The 19,445-nt window shown below is 40.3% G+C and overlaps 1 protein-coding gene and 1 pseudogene across 3 annotated transcripts in view; both read right to left on the bottom strand.

Moving 5' to 3' along the window:
- Window positions 1-19,445, bottom strand: part of FGD6 (FYVE, RhoGEF and PH domain containing 6) — a 117,225-nt gene that overhangs the window by 6,821 nt on the left and 90,959 nt on the right. For all 3 annotated transcript variants that reach the window (XM_040980715.1, XM_040980695.1, XM_040980704.1), the window contains 10 exons: window positions 16,714-16,772; window positions 16,562-16,633; window positions 15,831-15,899; window positions 14,941-15,024; window positions 14,547-14,626; window positions 9,376-9,478; window positions 8,732-8,878; window positions 7,776-7,878; window positions 5,403-5,530; window positions 170-298 (listed from right to left, as the gene is read on the bottom strand). In XM_040980715.1, coding sequence (XP_040836649.1) covers window positions 170-298; window positions 5,403-5,530; window positions 7,776-7,878; window positions 8,732-8,878; window positions 9,376-9,478; window positions 14,547-14,626; window positions 14,941-15,024; window positions 15,831-15,899; window positions 16,562-16,633; window positions 16,714-16,772 — 974 coding nt within the window. The remainder of the gene's footprint in view (window positions 1-169; window positions 299-5,402; window positions 5,531-7,775; window positions 7,879-8,731; window positions 8,879-9,375; window positions 9,479-14,546; window positions 14,627-14,940; window positions 15,025-15,830; window positions 15,900-16,561; window positions 16,634-16,713; window positions 16,773-19,445) is intronic.
- On the bottom strand, window positions 1,358-1,458 carry LOC121164270 (annotated as a pseudogene).

The following is a 19,445-nucleotide window of genomic DNA, read 5'->3' as shown; positions in this document are numbered from 1 at the left end:
CAACATGGGAGACTGAGAAAAAGCTCTTGGTTCCTGGTCTGGATGTTGTAGCCATCTGGGGAACAAGCCAGGAGATAGAAGATTCTTGCCAAATTTTACCTTTAAAATAACTCAGTTTTTTGGGAGAAAAAAATCCCAAAAATACTTGTCAGTAGATTATATATCTTACCTCACTTGCAGCATACGTATATAAAACTTTATTTTTTATGACAAACCACAAGTGTTTCCAATTTTTCTTATTGCCCTTTGATCTGTACAGGTAGCCACTCATAGAAGAATCTTCTGTGTTTGCTGATACCTGGAGAAACAAGCCCCATAAATAGTTAAATGGTTTTGAGACATATTTTACACAGCAAAATTGCTTGTGATCATTACATGCTGGAAGCAATACATATAACAATAAAGCAATGTTTTGGATGAGACAGTGTATTTTTTTTCTTATTTATTTTTATTGGAAAGGTAGATTTGTAGAAAGAAGGAAAGGACCCAGCGTAAAATCCTAGTGTCTATATCCTTGTCTTGCAAGTGCCGGATCCCATGGGGTGCCAGTTTGTATCCTGGCTGTTCCACTTCCCATCCAGCTCCCTGCTTGTGGGCTGGGAAAGCAATAGAGGATGTCCCAAAGCCTTGGGATCCTGCACCCGTGTGGGAGACCAGGAAGAAGTTTTGGGCTCCTAGCTTTGCATCAGCTCAGCTCCAGCCTTTGCAATCACTTCGAGTGTGAACTAGCAGACACGAGAGCTTTCTCTCTGTGTCTCCTTCTCTCTGTAAATCTTGACTTCACAATAAAAATAAATAAATCTTAGAAAAAGAAAAAAGAATCATTTTTCACTGCTTGTCCAGTCCTTAAGCAGCAAGCTGGGTTGGAAGTCGAGCAGTGGGACAAGAACCAGTGCCCAGATGGGATACTGGCACTGCAAGGTGGAGGATAAGCCAGTTGAGCTACCAGGCCAAGCCCTAAATAATGTATTTTCAGTCTGATACTGTTCTGACTGAAATCTATATTGAAAATGGAAATATAAAACCTTCCTTTCAGAAGTATTCCTACAATTTTACCTAGTTTAACTGCTTGCATGTCTGTGCATATGCTTTTTTGTGGGTTCATCTGTGTTTTCTGCATTAGCAAGAGAGAAAAAATATTTCTAAAACCTAAAATGCTTTTCTAATGCTGCATTTTTGGAGCTGTCTATTGCTTTTCTCATTCTGGAGTATTAAAAAAAATTAAGAAATTAATCATTAATTATTTAATGTATCAATAAAGACATTTTGTAGAAATAGCAGAGATAGGAAAAAAATGCAAGATTAGGATTTCAGTCCTCTTTAATGGGGTGACAGACAAGCATACTTCTCTTTGTTTTTGAATATGGAACACTTCATGAATTTGTGTTTCATCCTCGCACAGGGGCCATGCTATCCTCTGTATCGTTCTAACTTTAGTATATGTGCTCCCAAGAGCACAAAGGCATAGTTTAGAAGTGGCTTTCCGTCCTTGCCTCTGCTGGCCACACTGCTATACAATCTCCCCCTGCTGAATGCGTGGTCATGGTGTCTCCCCTGCCAGGTAAGTACGCCTCTCACTGAATGCAGACAGCATAACCAGGACAACGTTGGTGATGATGCTAGGGTGTGGCCCACATGCTTATGGGACAGTAAGAAAGACCCCTTCCACCGGAAGACAGGCTTTAAATTCTTTCTCTCTTGTGAGCATTGAAGTACATGGCCAGGCTTGGAAGCTCATATGGCAAAAAGCCGAAGGATCCCTCCAGTCAAATACCAGTAAGAAGCCAAGGCCCTTGAACTGCAAGGAAATGAATCCTGTCAACCAACTGAATGAGACCCTTCCCTTCCCTAGCCTCCAGATGAAAGTTCAGTAATGTCCAGAACCTTCATTATACCCCACATAGAGGTCCCAACTAAGCGGTACCTAAACAGCTAGTCTGGTGGTAGTGATTTCTGTGTAGAAACAGAAAACCGATATAGGTGGGCTCTATGACTTGTGCATATTAAAAATACACTAAAGTATAGTTTAAGTGGATGATAGCACTTGGTAGAAAATTAAAGACCTAGCATTAAATTAGAAATTTTTGTTAAGTGAAAGTAAATTTATATAAAGGAAAACATAAAAGACTACAAAGTAAATAAAAATGAATTAGAGCATCTGGCATTCAAATAATACTTTAATTAAAAGGTAAATATATTGGGATACTGTTATATATTTATATAAGTGCTACCAGTGTTATTCATGTGTATGACATTTTTCTATTAGAATATTTTACAACTGGTTTATTAGCCATAAAAAATAGCCATTACACTGAATAGCCAAAAGTAGTTTTGTATAATTGTTTACAACTAAAATTGATATTGATCAACGTAATTGCCAAACTGACAATGACTGGATAAACACTACTATACCACTACTAATGATAATAATAATAATAAATCCAACTCAAGGAAAATTCTAATTATTGTAGATCATAATTTTAAAATATAAGAATTTCTAAAAATGTTTCAAATAACTGGAATACAAACACAACCTTCTACATCCTCAAAAAGTTAAACTTAGAATTACATATGACGAAGTAATTCCACTTCCAGGAATTTGTGAACATACATCCACAAAGAAATCTGTACATGAATGTTTATGGCAACATTATTTAAAATAGCCAAAAGAGAAACAACCGAAATGTTCATCAAGGATGAGTGGATAAATCACTGAACTTGTGCATACATACATACTATTCAGACATAGAAACAAAGTACTGATATGTGCTACAAGACAGACACGTTATATTTTCAGTGACCTTCAAAAACACTGTGCTAGGGACAGTGCTGTGGTACAGTGGCTTAAGCTGCTGCCTGCAGTGCAAGCATCCCATATGGAAATACCATTCCAGTCCTGGATGCTTCATTTCCAGTTCATTTCCCAACTGATGTACCTGGGAAAGGAGCAGAGGATGGACCCAGGCGTGGACCTGTGTCACCCACACAGGTCTGAGACCCAGGTGGAGTTCCAGGGTCCTGGCTTCAGCCTTGCCCAATCTTGGCCATTGCAGCTATTAGGGAGTCAACCAGCAATGGAAGAGCTCTCTCTCTCTGTTGCTTTATCTTTCAAATAGATTAAAATCTGAAGCACACAGATATATAGCATTGTGCTAAGTGAAGGAAGCCAGACAAAAGATGACAAGCTGTATGGTATACCTAGAATAACCAATGCCAGAGAGACAGAAAGCAGGTTAGAGCTTATCAAGGAGTGGAGAGAAGGGAGTGGGCAGAATGGTGACTGACTATATAATGGGTACATACAGACATTTTATGGACAAAGAGTTCTGAAACTACAGGGAGTCTTGTTGTATAACATTCTGAACACTTTCTATATCATTGAATTGTATGCTTTAAAAATGCTAATTGTATGTTGTGTGAATATCACAACTAAAAAATGTCAGGTTCCCAAGAATACTGTAATTTGACTTCTACAGCACTTACTTAGATATATTAATTTCTACAGTCTGACTGCAGAGGAGCAAATAAGTAGTTCTCAAACTTCAGCATAGATGTGAATCACTAGGAATGCTTGGTAGTGTTTGATTCTGCAGACTGGATAGGGAGTTTCTAATAAGACTAAGCTTCCAGACAGCCGAAGCTACTGGTCTGCAGAACACCTTGAGAACCAGTGGAATAAAGGAAGCAATGGCCGTAACCAGGAAGTAGACGTTGGTGTTTTATACGTCCTTCTACCCAGTCACAGTGGCTGTAAAAACAGGAGAAGCAGAAGAAGGCCAGGCTGTGTGGCTGGGCAGAAGGATGCAGAAAATGGGATAAGTTACACTGAGGTTAGTTTAAACTGAAGAGTTTTTAAACAAATGCCATGGAGTTTCAACTAATGAGGGGAGCAAGTAGGAAGAATTACATCAAGAAATTGTGACATCACTATGAGGGGTGCGAAACTATAGTTTGTTGAGAACCATTTCAGTTTATTAACAACCTCAAAATTCTGAATTTAGATTTAGATACAGGAATTGAGGGACGGAAGAGAAAAGTTCAAAGGAGCCTACTCAATTGGTTTAACCAGTTTTATATAAAATGTGTCAATTAAAACTCAGTCAGCATTGTGGCACGGTGGCTGGTTCAAGTCCTGACTAATCTGCTGGAGTCCTGCTTCCAGCTAACAGGCCAGGGAAGCACATAGAAAATGATCCAATACTTGTGCCGCTGCAACCCTTATGGGAGAGCAGGATAGACTTTCCTGTTGCTGTGTTAGGACCAGATTTGACTGTTGCAGCCATTTAAAGTGACCAGCAGATATAAGATCTGTCTCTCCCTGTCTCTGTGTTGCTCTGCCTTTTAAATAAATTCATACTATTCCAAGTAGGAATAAACTCAACTTCACATAAGAAACATGGTCTCAGGCCTGGAGGCTAAAGTCCTTGCCTTGAATGTGCCAGGATCCCATATGGGTGCTGTTTCTAATCCCAGCAGCTCCACTTCCCATCCAGCTCCCTCTTGTGACCTGGGAAAGCAGCTGAAGGTGGCCCAAGGCCTTAGGACCCTGCACCTGTGTGGGAAACCTGGAAGAAATTCCTGGCTCCTGGCCACTTGGGGAGTGAATCATTGGATGGAGGATCTTTCTCTCTGTCTGTCCTCCTCTCTGTATATCTGACTTTCCAATAAAAATTAAATCTTTAAAAAAAAAAAAAAGAAACATGGTCTCACTCACATTCTTAGAATTTGCTTTTGGCAATGGAACAGCTCTACAACAATCAAGTAAGCAAACCCAATTTAAAAACTCCACTTATTTGAGCAGAAAATTAGCCAATGTGGAATGGACAAATCATAAGAGGAGTAGGCAGAAAGGAAATACTGTTTTTATTCCTTTGCTACTTGCTGACTGACATTTACTTGACATACCAGGGTAAGATTTGGGGGTGTATTAAGCCATGGAAAGGTCTATGTTTAAAATTTTTCCTTTCAGTTGAAACAAAAGACAGCCTACTATCAGTGATGTCAGTAGTAAGTGATCAACCAATACCAACAAAAATCAGTGTGGGTCAGTAAATGCTGACACAAGGCTAGAATATTCTACGAACTTCTTCCATCTGGCAAGGTAAGCTTTCTCAACGTGTGTTTTAAAATGCTCATGTGAGTCCAACTTATTTTTACATTCTATCATTGCTATAAAATGTTCCACAAGTCTTGCAAAAGGCATTTTCTAAATGACTCATGTCTTAGGGGAGACCCGGTAAAATTATAAGGCATCAATCACATCCATTCCAAGTATTATTAAAATTTATATCTTAACGGTTGTGGGAAATGACATTTTTCTTTATAAAAGAAAGACCAACATTTTATGAATGCTTATGAATAATTTACCCTCATTTCAATGCAAGTTTAATGAAAACACTTACTTCTTTGAGTGCAGCTGGAATTTTTTTTTGTTTCCTCCCTGATGGAATACTATGTAAGACTGATGAGAAGGTGCTTGAAGGAGATTTGTGATTTCCAGGAACTCCAATCTTAGGGGAGTGCTGGTGATCTAAAACAAACCAGAAACACTTCTTTAGCCAATGGCAAACATTCCACAATTCAATATAATTCAAATCCATAAGTGTTGCTGCATGAAATATCCATGAAATGACACTCAAGAGACTGAAGACCTCTGGGGAAGGAAGGGGAATTTCTGGGAGCTGAATGAGAGCTGGATTGCACTATCTATGATTTTGCACTTTTGAACTTTAAGCTACATGAAGTAATTATCCATTCATGCCTTTTGAATTCTGAAACGTGAGAATGTACCATAGATTTAAAAACCCAAACACATCCTCCCCTACTGGCTTTAAAAAAGAACAAAAGCCAAAAAATGTTGTTCAGTATCTAGATAATAAACCAAATACTGACAGAAAAGGCACCACTGACAAAGCAATGGATGCTGATTGCAAAGGTTCAAGTAAAGTTTGTGGTGTTGCAGTTGCTCCGCAGAGGAGTGTGCAGCTAACAGAAGCAAGACTACTCCCCCCACAAAGGTCAGTGTGAGCCAAGGCCAAGAGGTCTGAAATTAAGGCATCTATTAGGAGAAAAGTCAGGCTGGGGGAAAAGAGAGAGAGAGAGAGAGAGAGAGAGAGAGAGAGAAAGAGGAGCGCGGAGAAGAAAGAGGTTGGTTCTCAGAATTCTGGACTAGTCAGGCTTTCGAAACTAGGGAGTGACATGAACAAATTAGTCAACATAAACCCAGTATTAGCAAGAACGAGGGATTTGCAGTAGGAAAAATTTCTAGGAAATGATGTTAGTACAGGCAAGAGACAACAAAGGCTTTATTAGGACTAAGATAAAGAATTCAAGACAAATATGGCTATTCAGGCATAAAACTGACAAGATTTACTGACCACATGGATGTGGATGACAAAGGAGGAGGATTCAAAGATACAGTTTGAGTGTCTGTAGCTTATGCTGTACACCCAGCCAACAACAGGAGGATCAGAGAGGCTGGGGCTGGCAAAGAGATAATATGCCTGCCTGGAAAATGTGTACAGACAAGAAGAAATTACTAGTTGATAGGTAGATTGTGTAACCTAGTTTATTCAATTAGAAATTCCTATTTGCTAACAAAAAGCTGTTTTTCTTGGAAAAGATGTATGTACTTCTACTAGAAACTCAGATGCACAGAAAGAAGGAAACACATAAAGATTTTCCATCCACTGGTTCACTCACCAAGTGGAGGCAATAGCTAGAGCTAAACTGATCCAAAGCCAGGAACAGGGACCACGAACTTCCTCAAAGTCTTCTAAATGGGTTCAGGGTGCCAAGACCTTGGGTCATCTTCAACTGCTTTCCCAGGCTACAAGCAGGGAGCTGAATGAGAAGTGGAGCAGCTGGGACTCAAACGGATGCACATATAGAATCCCAGCGGCTACAAGGCAAGGACTTTAGCCTCTAGGCTATTGCGCTGGGCCTAGGACAATCTTTTCAAACTAAGATTCTGGAGCCAGTGCCATGGCATAAGTTAAGCCTCCTCTTCCTGTGGTGCCAGCATCCAGTATGGCTACCAGTCTAGCCCAGCTGCTCCATATCTGATCCAGTTTCCTGCTAGTGTGCCTGGGAAGCCAGTGGAGAATGGCATGGGTGCTTTGGCCCCTGCTCCTGGTTATGGCCATCTGAGGAGTAAAACCAGCAGATGGAGGATCTCTCTACCTCTCCTCTCTGTTGATCTGCCTTTCAAATAAAAAATAAATACATCTTTAAAAAAATTTAATTTCTATAGGATTCAGAAATTTAAGGATTTTGCCCCAAAATATAGACATAGGCAGTCCTGCTAGCTGCATTCACTTTAACCACAGGATACCTGCAAACAGTGAACAGGCAGACAGAAGTATCATTTTGTATTTTGGTTAAAAGCTGCAGATTCCAATGTACAGTAAAATCTTATTGAATTAGTCCAAGGGACTAAATTAGGCTAACAAAATTCCTAGAGAGAAGTGTTTTATAGACAGTTAAAAATGATCTGTAAAAAGCATACTGCTTTTTAGTTGTTTTAAGCATTTCAACCTGTAATTACATTTGTACCATTAGTTTTCTTAGCAAAATCTTTTTCCCAGAGTAAAAATGAATTTCAGCCCAACCTCTACTGGGATTGCCAGAAAACATGAGCTAAGAGAGCATCATGCTGATTTTAAGATAGGAATCATATTGCTGATATACTAAAGATGATTGTTTCAGATGGTCGTTGGAAAGCATCCGGGGAACAGAAGGAATTTTTTTGTGTGTGTGTGAATGTTACATATTACCTAATTTCTGAAGTTCTTGGAAGCAATGTTCACATACTCTTGCTGGTTGATTTTTCAAATAATCTAAGCCATATTTATTTGATGAACAAGCTTGGCAAACAATCTGAAAACACAATGTAATGATCTCATTTAGAAAAACTTTTGTTTTCAAATCACAAAGTACTTTATAATTGATAGTACTGTGTCCTTTTCAAGAACATTTTCATACATACTCAATCTCAATCACAACTCTAGGAGGTTCAGGCCCAAAGTGATAGCACACAGTACAGGAATCCCCTTTGATCTGTAGAGGTATGCTCCAAGAGGTTCTGCCAATGGCTATGACTGCAGATGTTACTGAACCCTAGGTACACTGTATCTCCTACATACGCCTATGATAAAATTTAATTTGTAAATTATGCACAGTAAGAGACTAACAATCATAATGAACAATGAATTATGATAAGTATATACTAAAGTTACTTAAAATTTATGACTTCATCACTGATGTGTAGCTGCAACCACCTCTCTCCTTTCTTAAGTGTCCCAACTCTATTCTAAGGGCCATTTAATTAGGACAGTAATTTTTAGAGCCATGTCTTATGTTACTGGTTCCTATGTTGATTTTACTAATGAAGTCATCAAGGCTGAGAAGTATCACATAGGGATCGCTTCAACAAGGAAAGCACACCTACTAAAAACTCCATTATCTCCATAGAGGCAGGTAAATCATTATCTGCACATGCAAGGATCTTATTGTTCATGAAATTCATAGACTCTCTGTCTGAAGGACATTCTAAAGTAACTCTGGAGTGGGAGGAGGGAAGTTCCCAAGCAAGAGCCCCTTAAGTACCAGCCCCTGAAGAGGAAACACCGCCCCCAGCCCCACTGCAGTGGACACTATGGTTTCCTTTCCCCTCATTTCATGCAGCCCAGCAGGGGACAAGTCGCAATGGAGAGGTGCCATCCTTGCTGACCTTTCCGCAGGCCCGGCAGTGGTGGCGTCTCCAGGTCAGAGTGAATTCACTTGTACAGATCATGCACATTGTGGCTCTGGTATCAGGGATCCAGATGGGAGCCTTGGATCCCAGGGGAGTAACTTCTTCCTTGCTTTCCGAGTCAGCCTGCGGAACAAGGATGACTTGTGATTACCTCCAGCATGAGGCCTGCTACAGAAGCGTCTTAGTGGGCAGCCCCCTGGCACAATTCAGCCAGTATCATGAAGCATGGGACAGTGGCTAATATGCTTTTCATGCACTCAGGATATTAAAATTAGCTACATTCCAGAACCCCTCTAGAGCAAAATAAAACAATGCCTGTGGTGGTGGTAGGGTGACAGTGGATAAGTTTCTTCCTGATAAGACTACATATTTTCTAATTTTCTACAACAGAACTTTATCATCAGGAAAAACTACTAATATATCATATATATATATATACATATCCAATTGTATCAGAAGTAAACAGGAGGATGAATGTTGAGCTGTACTTAGATACACAGATCCAATTTTTATCTGACACACAGGTTGCTTTTCTAAACCCTTGTGAATTGTTTCTTTAAGGTAAAAATGGTTTGGAACCCACTGTAAACAGAGGAGAGAGTTGGGGAGGGGAGAGATACCTCATCCAGACTCCTGCTAGGACAGAAGGTGATTCTTTTCTTGGCATACTCTTCTATTGACCTGGAAATCGCTTCTAGCCATTCATCCCTTTCTGTGGCAGAGCTGTTGGGGGTAAAAGGAGGCTCTATCAAGCAGATGTCAGCTTTTATCCGTGGCCTTCTTTTCCTTCCCCCTGGCAACAGATCCCTCCAGTAACTGTCCTCCAATAACAAAAGTCCAAAACAGAACACTGAAGCTTATGTGAACAAACAACCAAAGAAGGCAACAGGGAGTCCTGGGCATTTCAGCAAGCAGGATTTTTTTGTTTTTTGTTTCCTTTTGAAAGTACTACTTTATACAACACAGCTTCTCAAGTCTCTACATTTGGAAGGATTTTTGTTTGGGTTAAGAGATAGTTGTACATTGAAAAACTGTGATTATTTGTATAAGGGGAATTTCTAAGAGGAAATCCTAGAATCTAAAAATATTCAAAGAATTCAAGTTTCAAACATGAATTAATAAGATAAAATACAAAACATCTTTAGATTACTAAATGTCACTAAAAATCTCTAGAAAAGATGGTCAAGATAAAAGATAACGTATTGGCAGTATTTTAAAGCATGTATTAAAGGCATAATTAATAAAGGAAACAGCCTATAGTTGTCTTTAGAACCTCTTCACCAAGCTTTCTCAGCAGATGTTTTAAACTCAGCTCCTTTTTAATAAATGCATAATTCAGTTATTACAGAGAGATCCAATCTACTGGTTTTCTTTCCAAATGCCTACAATGGTTAGGTCTGGAAGGGGCCATAGCCGGAAGTTGAGAACTCAATCCAGGTTTCCCACAAAGGTGGCAGGAACCTAACCATGTAAGCAATTATACATCACTCAGAAACTAAGTCAAATGCTCGTCACTCTTCAACTCAAGTCTTGATAGAAAGAACTAAAATAAGGGAATGCCTATTGAGTGAACAAAGATTTGTGCCCTGTATTTCTCTTAGTATTTTAAAGATTTTTTTTTTAAATAAGGAGGGTAGATTCACAGAGCGAAGGAGAGACAGAGAGATCTTCTATTTACTGGTTCACTCTACAAGTAACCACAGTGGATGGAACTGAGTTGATCTGAAACCAGGAGCCAAAAGCCAGGAGCTTCTTCCAAGTCCCCCATGTGGGTGCAGGGTCCTAAGGCTTTGGGCCATCCTCTACTGCTTTCCCAGGCCACAAGTAGGGAGACTAGACAGGAAGTGAAGCAGCTGGGACAAAACCAGCGCCCATATGGGATCCCAGCATATGTAAGGTGAGGATTTAGCCACTAGGCTATCATGCCTAGTCATGGATTGAAAAGTAGAAATCAGAAATTGTCTACAAGTCCAACTTCTAAGCTTGTATTTCTCAAATTTCCAATACATATTTAAAAGCAAATTGAAAAAGCAAGCCTGCTTCCTTTAAACCAAGTAAAACCTGCCTTCGTTTCCTCCATTATTGTAGCACCACTGCCAAAATGAGTTATTGTTGAACACTAACTACATGTTAACCTACTGTACTAAATGTTTCCCAGATGTGCTCATGTCTCATTAAAATGCTATGTCATGAAATATGCACTCCTCTTACACATGCAACGCGGCCCAAACTGCTTCTACTATTCAGACAACCTGTACTATGCAGATATCCTACAGATGGCATTCTCAGTGTCAGGTAATTTGGATAACAAGATTTGCAATGTTAGATAATGTAGAGAAGTAGTCACAAGCTAGTATCAGACCCAAATGTGGTTACAGATTGAACCCTTTATCTCCAAGTGATTGTCAGCCTCTGTTACTATTTGCTGAAGAAACCCTCAATGAGAAACATTCTCAGGCATCCAAGCAAATATTCATAAAATATTACCATCACTCCCTCCTGTTTCTTATTGGAAGAAGCAGGGAAAAACAGAGAGGCAGATGGCTAATTTGAGAATTGCTGTTGGCATTTTCTGGAGCCCTGGGAGCGTGTGGAATGTGATTTGACTGTACAAATCATGTCACATATGCTGTTCATTCATTTAGCCACTCCTGGCTCTCTCTTGTGTGGGGTTCTGCCAAAACAATGTTTACTAGCTTTTGATAACACATTTCCCACAGACCACACACATTTGCCCACAGCATCCAGAAGAGACACCCAGGTCTCCTTTGGTAACACGTAGGGCAAAAGAATCAGCATCTTCCTTGGACTGACAGCTGGCTAACTTAAAGATTCTTTCTTTATAGAATATATGTTACCAGAATGTAAACTTGCATCAATAAGTTCCTTTTTCCTATCAATTTGGATGCACTAGCAAGGGGGAAAACTGAAAAAGAAAAAAGTAGATTTGCGCTGTGACAGCCCTTGCTGTAATAGCAATGATATCAACTACCACTGATATGAACCAGGATGCTACTCTGTTCAAAGGCTGCGTTACTCTGGCTCATCTGAGTTATGTTTACTGCTCGAATAGAAAGCCAGGCACCAGGTACACACAATATACCTCATTTGTAAGAGCACATACTTCATTGAGGTAAAAAAAAAAAAAAAAGTTAAAATTTATCATAAGAAATATAAAAGATAAATTACACGGAAGCAGTAAATTACTTTATCTGAGTAGTAAGGGAGTCTTTGCAGAAGTGATAAGAAAGTTAAAACTCAAAGAATTACAGGGATTTGACAGGGAATGCTGAGCTCTGTGTCACCCTTAGGCAGTCTCCTAGCTTTGGTTACCACTGCTAAGCTGGGTACCTCCAGATATACGCCTTTTGCTTTCTTTAGAAATCTACAATCTTAAATAAATTGCTATGATGGCTTCTTTTTCTTTTTTAATTGTGAACTTTTTTTTCTTGACAGACAGGGAGGGAGGAGAGGGAGTGGTAAGAAAAGAGAAGGAAGGCAGGGACAACGGAAGATGGACAGATGGAGAGTAAATGCCTAGAATGGCTAAGGCTGGGCCAGGGATGCATTCAGTATAGACCTCGGAAACTAAATTTCTGATTCCTTACTCAAAGCTGCTCCACTTCTAGTTACTCCACTGCACAGTGAATTGGCTGGAAAATTCACATGGAATCATTTCTGTTACCCTACCACCCATACTATATTCCAAATAGCAGTATGATTCTCTTCTAAGATTTTCTTTAAAAATCTGATTACATCACTTCCTGGCATAAAGCATCCAGTTGTTTCTGTGCCTGTCAGAATAAATGCCAAAACCCCAAGGTGGTTCTGCAACATCTATCTCAGCTGTCCCTCAAAGACTACTCTGGGTAACTCTCCCACTCTTTAGTTCATACCTTCTGGTCTCTAAGGTTCATACCTCTATAGTACCTACACAAAGACACTGAATTGTGCTACTATTTCTAAGTATACAATTTTTGTAATGGTATGTAATCTTATCCACTGTATCGTGGTGCCTCCACATCCCTTCACAAATCAAAGGATGAACTTCAGGCAAGGCAGAAGGGTGTGGGATAGGCTGGCATACGTGGAGAGTTATCAGCAGGCCCAAGTGTTGCAGAGTAGGGATGGACAGGCTGAGTGAATAGAAATCAGGTTCAAGCTCCATACCTTCCTTAGTGCAGCTAGAGGAATTCAGAAAAGGACCACAACATAATGGTGGCATTCAATACATTTTAGCTCTTTTTCCCCAAATCAACTTCTATCTTGGAAATTTCTTCCAGTGAGAATTTTCCAACTTTTACACTTTCTTTTGCATATTCTACATTCAACTCACTGGTAATCTTACTGGCTTTCTAACTGATTCTAGTCACCTCTTAATACTTTATCCCAGATAGCATCAACTATAGCCTAGTATTCATGAGCTATCTTCTACAAAGCAGCCAGAGTGACATTGGGGTAGGTGGCCATTAGGCAGTTTCTTTCCCTGTTAGCTGTGCTGTGTGTGTTCTGTAAGTACTGAAGTCACTCTGAATTCACGATAACTGCTGTAGGTTAAGCACCAAGAAAAAGAGCAAAAGAAGAGACCCATATGTCATGTTCAAAAAACAGTATGCAAAGTGCTCTGTGGAGGTTCTTCCTATCGACCCCTGTAATGAGGCACAACCATCTGCCACATAGTGGTGTTTGTGGAAGTCAATGAGTTTCAAAAGACCAGTGGTGTGTCTCAATTATCGCATGAGCCTCATTCGTAAAAGGCATAGTTTCTCCTTTTCTAGTGTCTTCTTGGCATGGCTATGACTCTTTTGTCCCATTCTAAAGTATCACTACAGTTTTCTGAAACTGGTTAAGAGCAACTCAATTGTTCTTTAATTTTTCATTTTAGTCTGATACCTATGTCACAGGTTTGTTAAGCTTTTTAAAAAAGAAATACAAAGGGCCTGGCGTGGTGGCCCAGTGGCTAAGGTTCTTACCTTGCATGTGCTGGGATCCCATATGGGCGCCGGTTCTAATCCCGGCGGCTCCACCTCCCATCCAGCTCCCTGCTTGTGGCCAGGGAAAGCGGTAGAGGATGGCCCAAAGGCTTGGGACCCTGCACCCACATGGGAGACCCGGAGGGGGATCCTGGTTCCTGGCTTCAGATCAGCACAGTGGTCGTTGTGGCCACTTGGTTCTGTCTCTCCTCCACTCTGTATATCTGACATTCCAATAAAAATAAAACTTAAAAAAAAAAAAAAAAAAGAAATACAGAAAAATATCCCAGTAAGCTATAAAGTACTCATTGTTTTTAAAAATATCATGCTCCGTTGCACAAAGCTTTGAAGCACTCACATTAAGGGTCTGGTATTGTGGCATACAGTTAAACCGCTGCCCACAACATTGTCATTCACTTAAGTGGCAGTTCACATTCTGGCTGCTCCATTTCTGATCTAGTGAGGTGCTAATCACCTAGGAATGCAGCAGAAGCTGGGGTCCCTGCCACCGACATGGGAGAACCAAATGAAGCTCCTGGCTCCTGATTTCAACATTGCTTAGCGTGGCCATTGTGGCCATCTGGGGAGTGAATCAGCATATGGAAGATCTCTCTCTGTCTCCCCTTCCTTTTAACTCTTCCTTTCAAATAAACCTCCTGAGGGGGGAAAAAAAATATTCACTTTAAATGAAAAGTCAACTCTGAGAAAGAAGTGTGAGGAATTAAAGCAAGAGAAAGTCAACAGTTCATAAATGCCAGAGATATCTGAATCTGTTTTGTTGGCAAGTATTCATCTTTTGATGTATTTTAAAAAGTCACCTGGCAGAGAGAATGAAGGATCGTTCTACACTTTCAATCTTTAATTCATTCTGATATGCTTCCTGGGTGGGTTTTCTGACCTAGAAAAAAGCACAAAAATGTAAGTAAATGCAACCTACGGAGGATCTCACATATGGACTGCAGAAAATGCTGACCCGCACAACCAACTTTCCCGTCCAGTTTTCTCTACGACTATGTTCCATCAAGACTCCTTCAATCTCCCTCACTCCCAGTTACCCGTCCAAAGTTACATAACAACCCCTCCACTGAGTACACTGACAGCCAGCCATATTCTTGGGACTTGCCAAAACTTTAACTGTGATTAAATTACAGAATTGTCTCCAAATATGTAAACATACTGAGTTAAAAACATTCTTTGCATAAATTCACAGACCTTCATTCCAGCTAATGAGAGCATGTTGTTCAGTTTGTACATCCCAGACTGTACTGGTGTCGTATAGAGCAAGGCATCATTAAACTGAAAGCACAAATGTTCCACAGGACAAAGGAAGAAATTTTAGCTACAAGGATGTGAATTAAGACACAATAATGCAAGAAAAGCATTTTTCTTTTACTAACAGCTATCTGGATAACATAGAGCAATTCTGTTCTGTATATTTAAATTAGGATCGCCTGGAATGGCTCATTAGATTAGTATTAAAGTAGTGATTTCTAGAAAATGTGCTTCTTTTGCAAGTTCTGTAACAGATTTATGTGTTCTGAATTTAAATTCCAAAAAAGTATTATCATCTGCTTAAATAAATGATTAAATTAATTCTCCCAAATGGATTAAAATAGAATATATGAGGAAATAATTTTCTAATTATGAATCATAGCAGACTTTATATTTCCTATATTTGAGATGCAAATTGGTAATACAGATATTCAAGGATGCCAGCAAAACTGATATTTGAATGTGCCATGTCTATGGGTTGTATATAAGCTTTTTTCAGGGGTCTACATTACAGAATAGTAGGTTAGGTTGCTGCATGTAAAACTTGCATCCCATATTGGAGCAGAGGCTGGAGTCCCAGCTGTTCCGCTTCTAGTGGAGCTCCTTGCTATTGCACCCAGTTGTCTGGGCGCCTGACTCTCATGTGAAAAAACTGGATGAAATTTGGGCTTTTCCCCTTGGTCTGGACAAAATCCAACTATTGTGACCAATGGGAGAATGAACCAGATGGAAGAGCACTTTCTCTCTCTTTCCCTGTCTCTCTGCAGATCTCCTTCCATCGAGCAATTATCCCTACACTGGAGAAATTAGAACCACCCAAGACTGCTTACCAGGAAAAACATTCGGGGCTGCATGACTTTCCGAGAGAGCTTCATCAGAATTCCTTCTTTGAGAAAAACCTGATGTATCGAAGCAAACACTTAGTTATTCCCACCAACATAACATAACTACAATATACATATAATTTTCTTTCCAATTTTCTCTTCCCTAAGCTTTTTTCTGTCTGTGGCGGGGAATGGGGGAGACACATTGCTTGTGATGATTTATAAACTTGATGGCCCTTTAAGCCTTCTAAATCATTTAGAAATTAGAGCAGCAAGCACAGTCTCATAGATGCAATACTTCCCTGAGAGGTATTGTGTGGACTGACATGTGATCGACTGAGCATGTACTGCTGGTCCACAGGGACAGCCAATATCCTGAAACTACATTTCATCAATTTCATCATTTTCCTCAACTCATTCTCCAGGCCACCTCTGTGCTCTATGAAGAGAATCAAATTACCAATCTGCTCCCTCCCTACATAATCCTTTCTCACATTAAAGATTTTAAATGAAATTGTTTCCAAAGCTGCATGAGGGCAGCTGATATTATGCAATTAACTATCCTAGTGCATCAGATACTCTGTGGGGTCCCTTGCCACGCTCCTAATTAAACTGCATTTCTGTCCTAGTGACTTCTGAATGCAGAGAGCAACCCAGGTTTGTTCAATGAAGAGTAACAAAAACAAATAACTCATTTTCACAAAGGAAATGAAAAACAGCTAGTCCAAAACACTTACCCGGCCAGGCTGCACTATTTCATGGTGTCCATTTAAGCTATACTGAATTTGCATAAGTTTCTGGAAGTTGTCCTATAGAGAGATAGTGCAGACCATGTGAAGGCCACTAATACCAAGACCCCTGCACTGGCCTCTGACAGCAAGACACTTACCCCTTGTTTCATGGTGTCATTGGCATGGTTGGCTACTTCTATCACGACAGCAAGGGCATCTAAAATACACAGGAACAGAAAGGCCTTTGGTTACATACTACTCTATTGGATATTACAAACAGAGGGCAACATTAAGTCATTCCAGATGAGATAGCCACTTCTCAGCAACCAACCTCTGGTGGAGCTCGGTTAAATGAGAGCAGGAGAAAACACAGATGATTAGCGTCAATGAAGTTAAAGCCAGAGGAGAAACGCAATAACAAACCTAGGGCCAAATGAACCCAAAACAGACTCTACACAGACATTGTAGAGTATGTTTATCACAGCATAAATGTCAAGATTTTTTACACTAAGATTTGATTACCCTGTCCAAGTTCACAAGCATGAATAAAGGGTTTCATCGAGAAGCGACGAACTAGCCGTGTAGTTATGTTGCATGAGAGGATTGTGAGGGAAAAGGATCATGATGCAGTAAACAAGAACTATGACAAATAATTATTTTAAAATGTCGGGGCTCACATTCATTTTTCTTTAACATTTTATTTTTATTTGAGAGGCAGCTTTTACAGAGTAAAAAGGGGAGCTGCAGAGAGATCTTCCATCCACTGTTTCATTCTCCAAATGGCCACGTTGAGCTGATCTGCAACCAAGAGCAAAGAGCCTCTTCTGACTCCCATGCAGGTGCAGGGTCCCTAGGCTTTGGGCCGTACTCCACTGCTTTCTCAGGGCCTCAGCATGGAGCTAATGCACATATGCGAATCTAGTGCTGAAGGTGGAGTATTAGCCAGCTATGCCATTATGCCAGTTCCTGAATTTTCTTTTCTTAGTTTGATTCTAAGAGGTATAAATCAGAAATAAAAGAAGCATTTAACAGACCATAAGGCACTGCAAGCACCATTTTATGAGGCGAGTTATTTTCAGTTAACTACTTTTCTTTTTTCTTTAAGATTTATTTATTTTTATTGGAAAGTCATATATAAAGAGAGGAGAGACAGAAAGATCTTCCATCCGATAATTCACTCTCCAAGTGGCCACAACAGCCAGTGCTGTGCTGATCCGAAACCAGGAGTCAGGAACTTTGCCCTGGTCTCCCACGCGGGTGCAGGGTCCCAAGGCTTTGGGCTGTCCTCGACTGCCTTCCCAGGCCACAAGCAGGGAGCTGGATGGGAAGTGGAGCTGCTGGGATTAGAATGGAACTCATATGGGATCCCAGTGCATTCAGGGCAAGGACTTTAGCTGCTAGGCCACCATGCTGGACCCATAACTACTTACTTTTCAAAAAGTAGATTTGATGCTTCAGCTTTGTCATCTCCCTAACTAGATATATAGTCTGCCCTTTGTCTGTTTTGGGGATGCTGTGTTGTCAACTTAAGGTAATGTGCACTACCTGACCCACGCCACTGCCAGGCACACGTGCATATGTACAAGACAATTTTCAAAATGACCAGGAAGATCCAGTAGCCTTTACTGAGTGTGAAAAATGATCACAGTGTGAAACAGGGGCATGTGTCCCACCAGGGCTGTCAGAGCAGTGACAGCAGTTAACAATAAAATAAAACAAAGTAGGTGAGGGTTGTTGTTCAGTTAGTGTAATCTACCAGGAGGTTCATTTGGTTCTTCTACCCATCTTGGAGGAATCTGCATTCTTTAAACATGTGTCACTCTCACTTCGGGATAGAAGTATTTTCAGAGATCCCAACATAATTCCAAAAATTATGCAACTGCCACAGTTATCGTAGTACATATTTAAGATATTATCCTGGACACGTGCCCTGCTTTCTGGCGTACTGGAGTTCTCCGTGCATAAGATGAAACAAAACTGAAGAGGGCCCAGCATGATAGAGTAGTGGCTAAAGTCCTCGCCTTGAACATGCCGGGATCCCATATGAGCGCCGGTTCTAATCCCAGCAACCCCGCTTCCCATCCAGCTCCCTGCTTGTGGCCTGCGAATGCAGTTGAGGACATTCAAAAGCCTTGGGACCCTGCACCCACGTGGGAGACCTGGAAGAGCTCCTGGCTCCTGGCTTCGGATTGGCTCAGCTCCAGGTGTTGTGGAAGCTTGAGGAGTGAACTGTTGGAAGGAAGATATTCCTCTCTGTATATTTGCCTTTCCAATTAAAAAAAAAAAAAAAAAGAAAAGAAAAGAAAAAAAAAAAGCAAGCTGAAGAGTTGGGGATGGAAAGCTGCTGCTATCAGCTGGCCCAGCCTCCCAGCTCTGCCTGTTCCTCCGCTCCTCAAGCTGTCGCTCGAAGGGACCTTTCTGACTCTATGGCTTCAATCCTTCTGCCTACTTTTCCAAGCTGTATCTGTCTACTTACTCGCCTTCCCTGACTCTCAGGCAGCCTCATCCACAGCTACTCACAATTTCTCTGCCTTTTTTTTTTTTTGTCAAGCAGCATACTTCACTGTTCATGCAATGTGAGGATTCAGCTACTAGGCTATTGCATCGGACCGTGAACTTTAATTTTTTTAAAAAAATTTTTTGGGGTTTCTTCTTTTTAAAATAAATATTTTCCCTATATTTTATAAAATTTATATTTATTTTACAAATTACAAATTATATATCATCATAGATGTCCTTACATAATGTATAGCTATATAAAATTCATAAAACATTATGTCTCATGGATTATGTATTATTTTATACTATGTCATTTGTATTTTTTCAAAGGTTGAGAAATTCAGAGATCTTCCAGTTGTGATTTACATCCCGGATGCCTCTGACAGTCAGG

This window comes from Ochotona curzoniae, unplaced genomic scaffold, assembly GCF_017591425.1.
Source record: "Ochotona curzoniae isolate NIBS_2020 unplaced genomic scaffold, NIBS_Ocur_1.0 contig_1014, whole genome shotgun sequence".
Taxonomy (NCBI): Eukaryota; Metazoa; Chordata; class Mammalia; order Lagomorpha; family Ochotonidae; genus Ochotona; species Ochotona curzoniae.
Note: the sequence above shows the minus strand (reverse complement) of the source record. Positions and strands in the feature narration are given on the sequence as shown.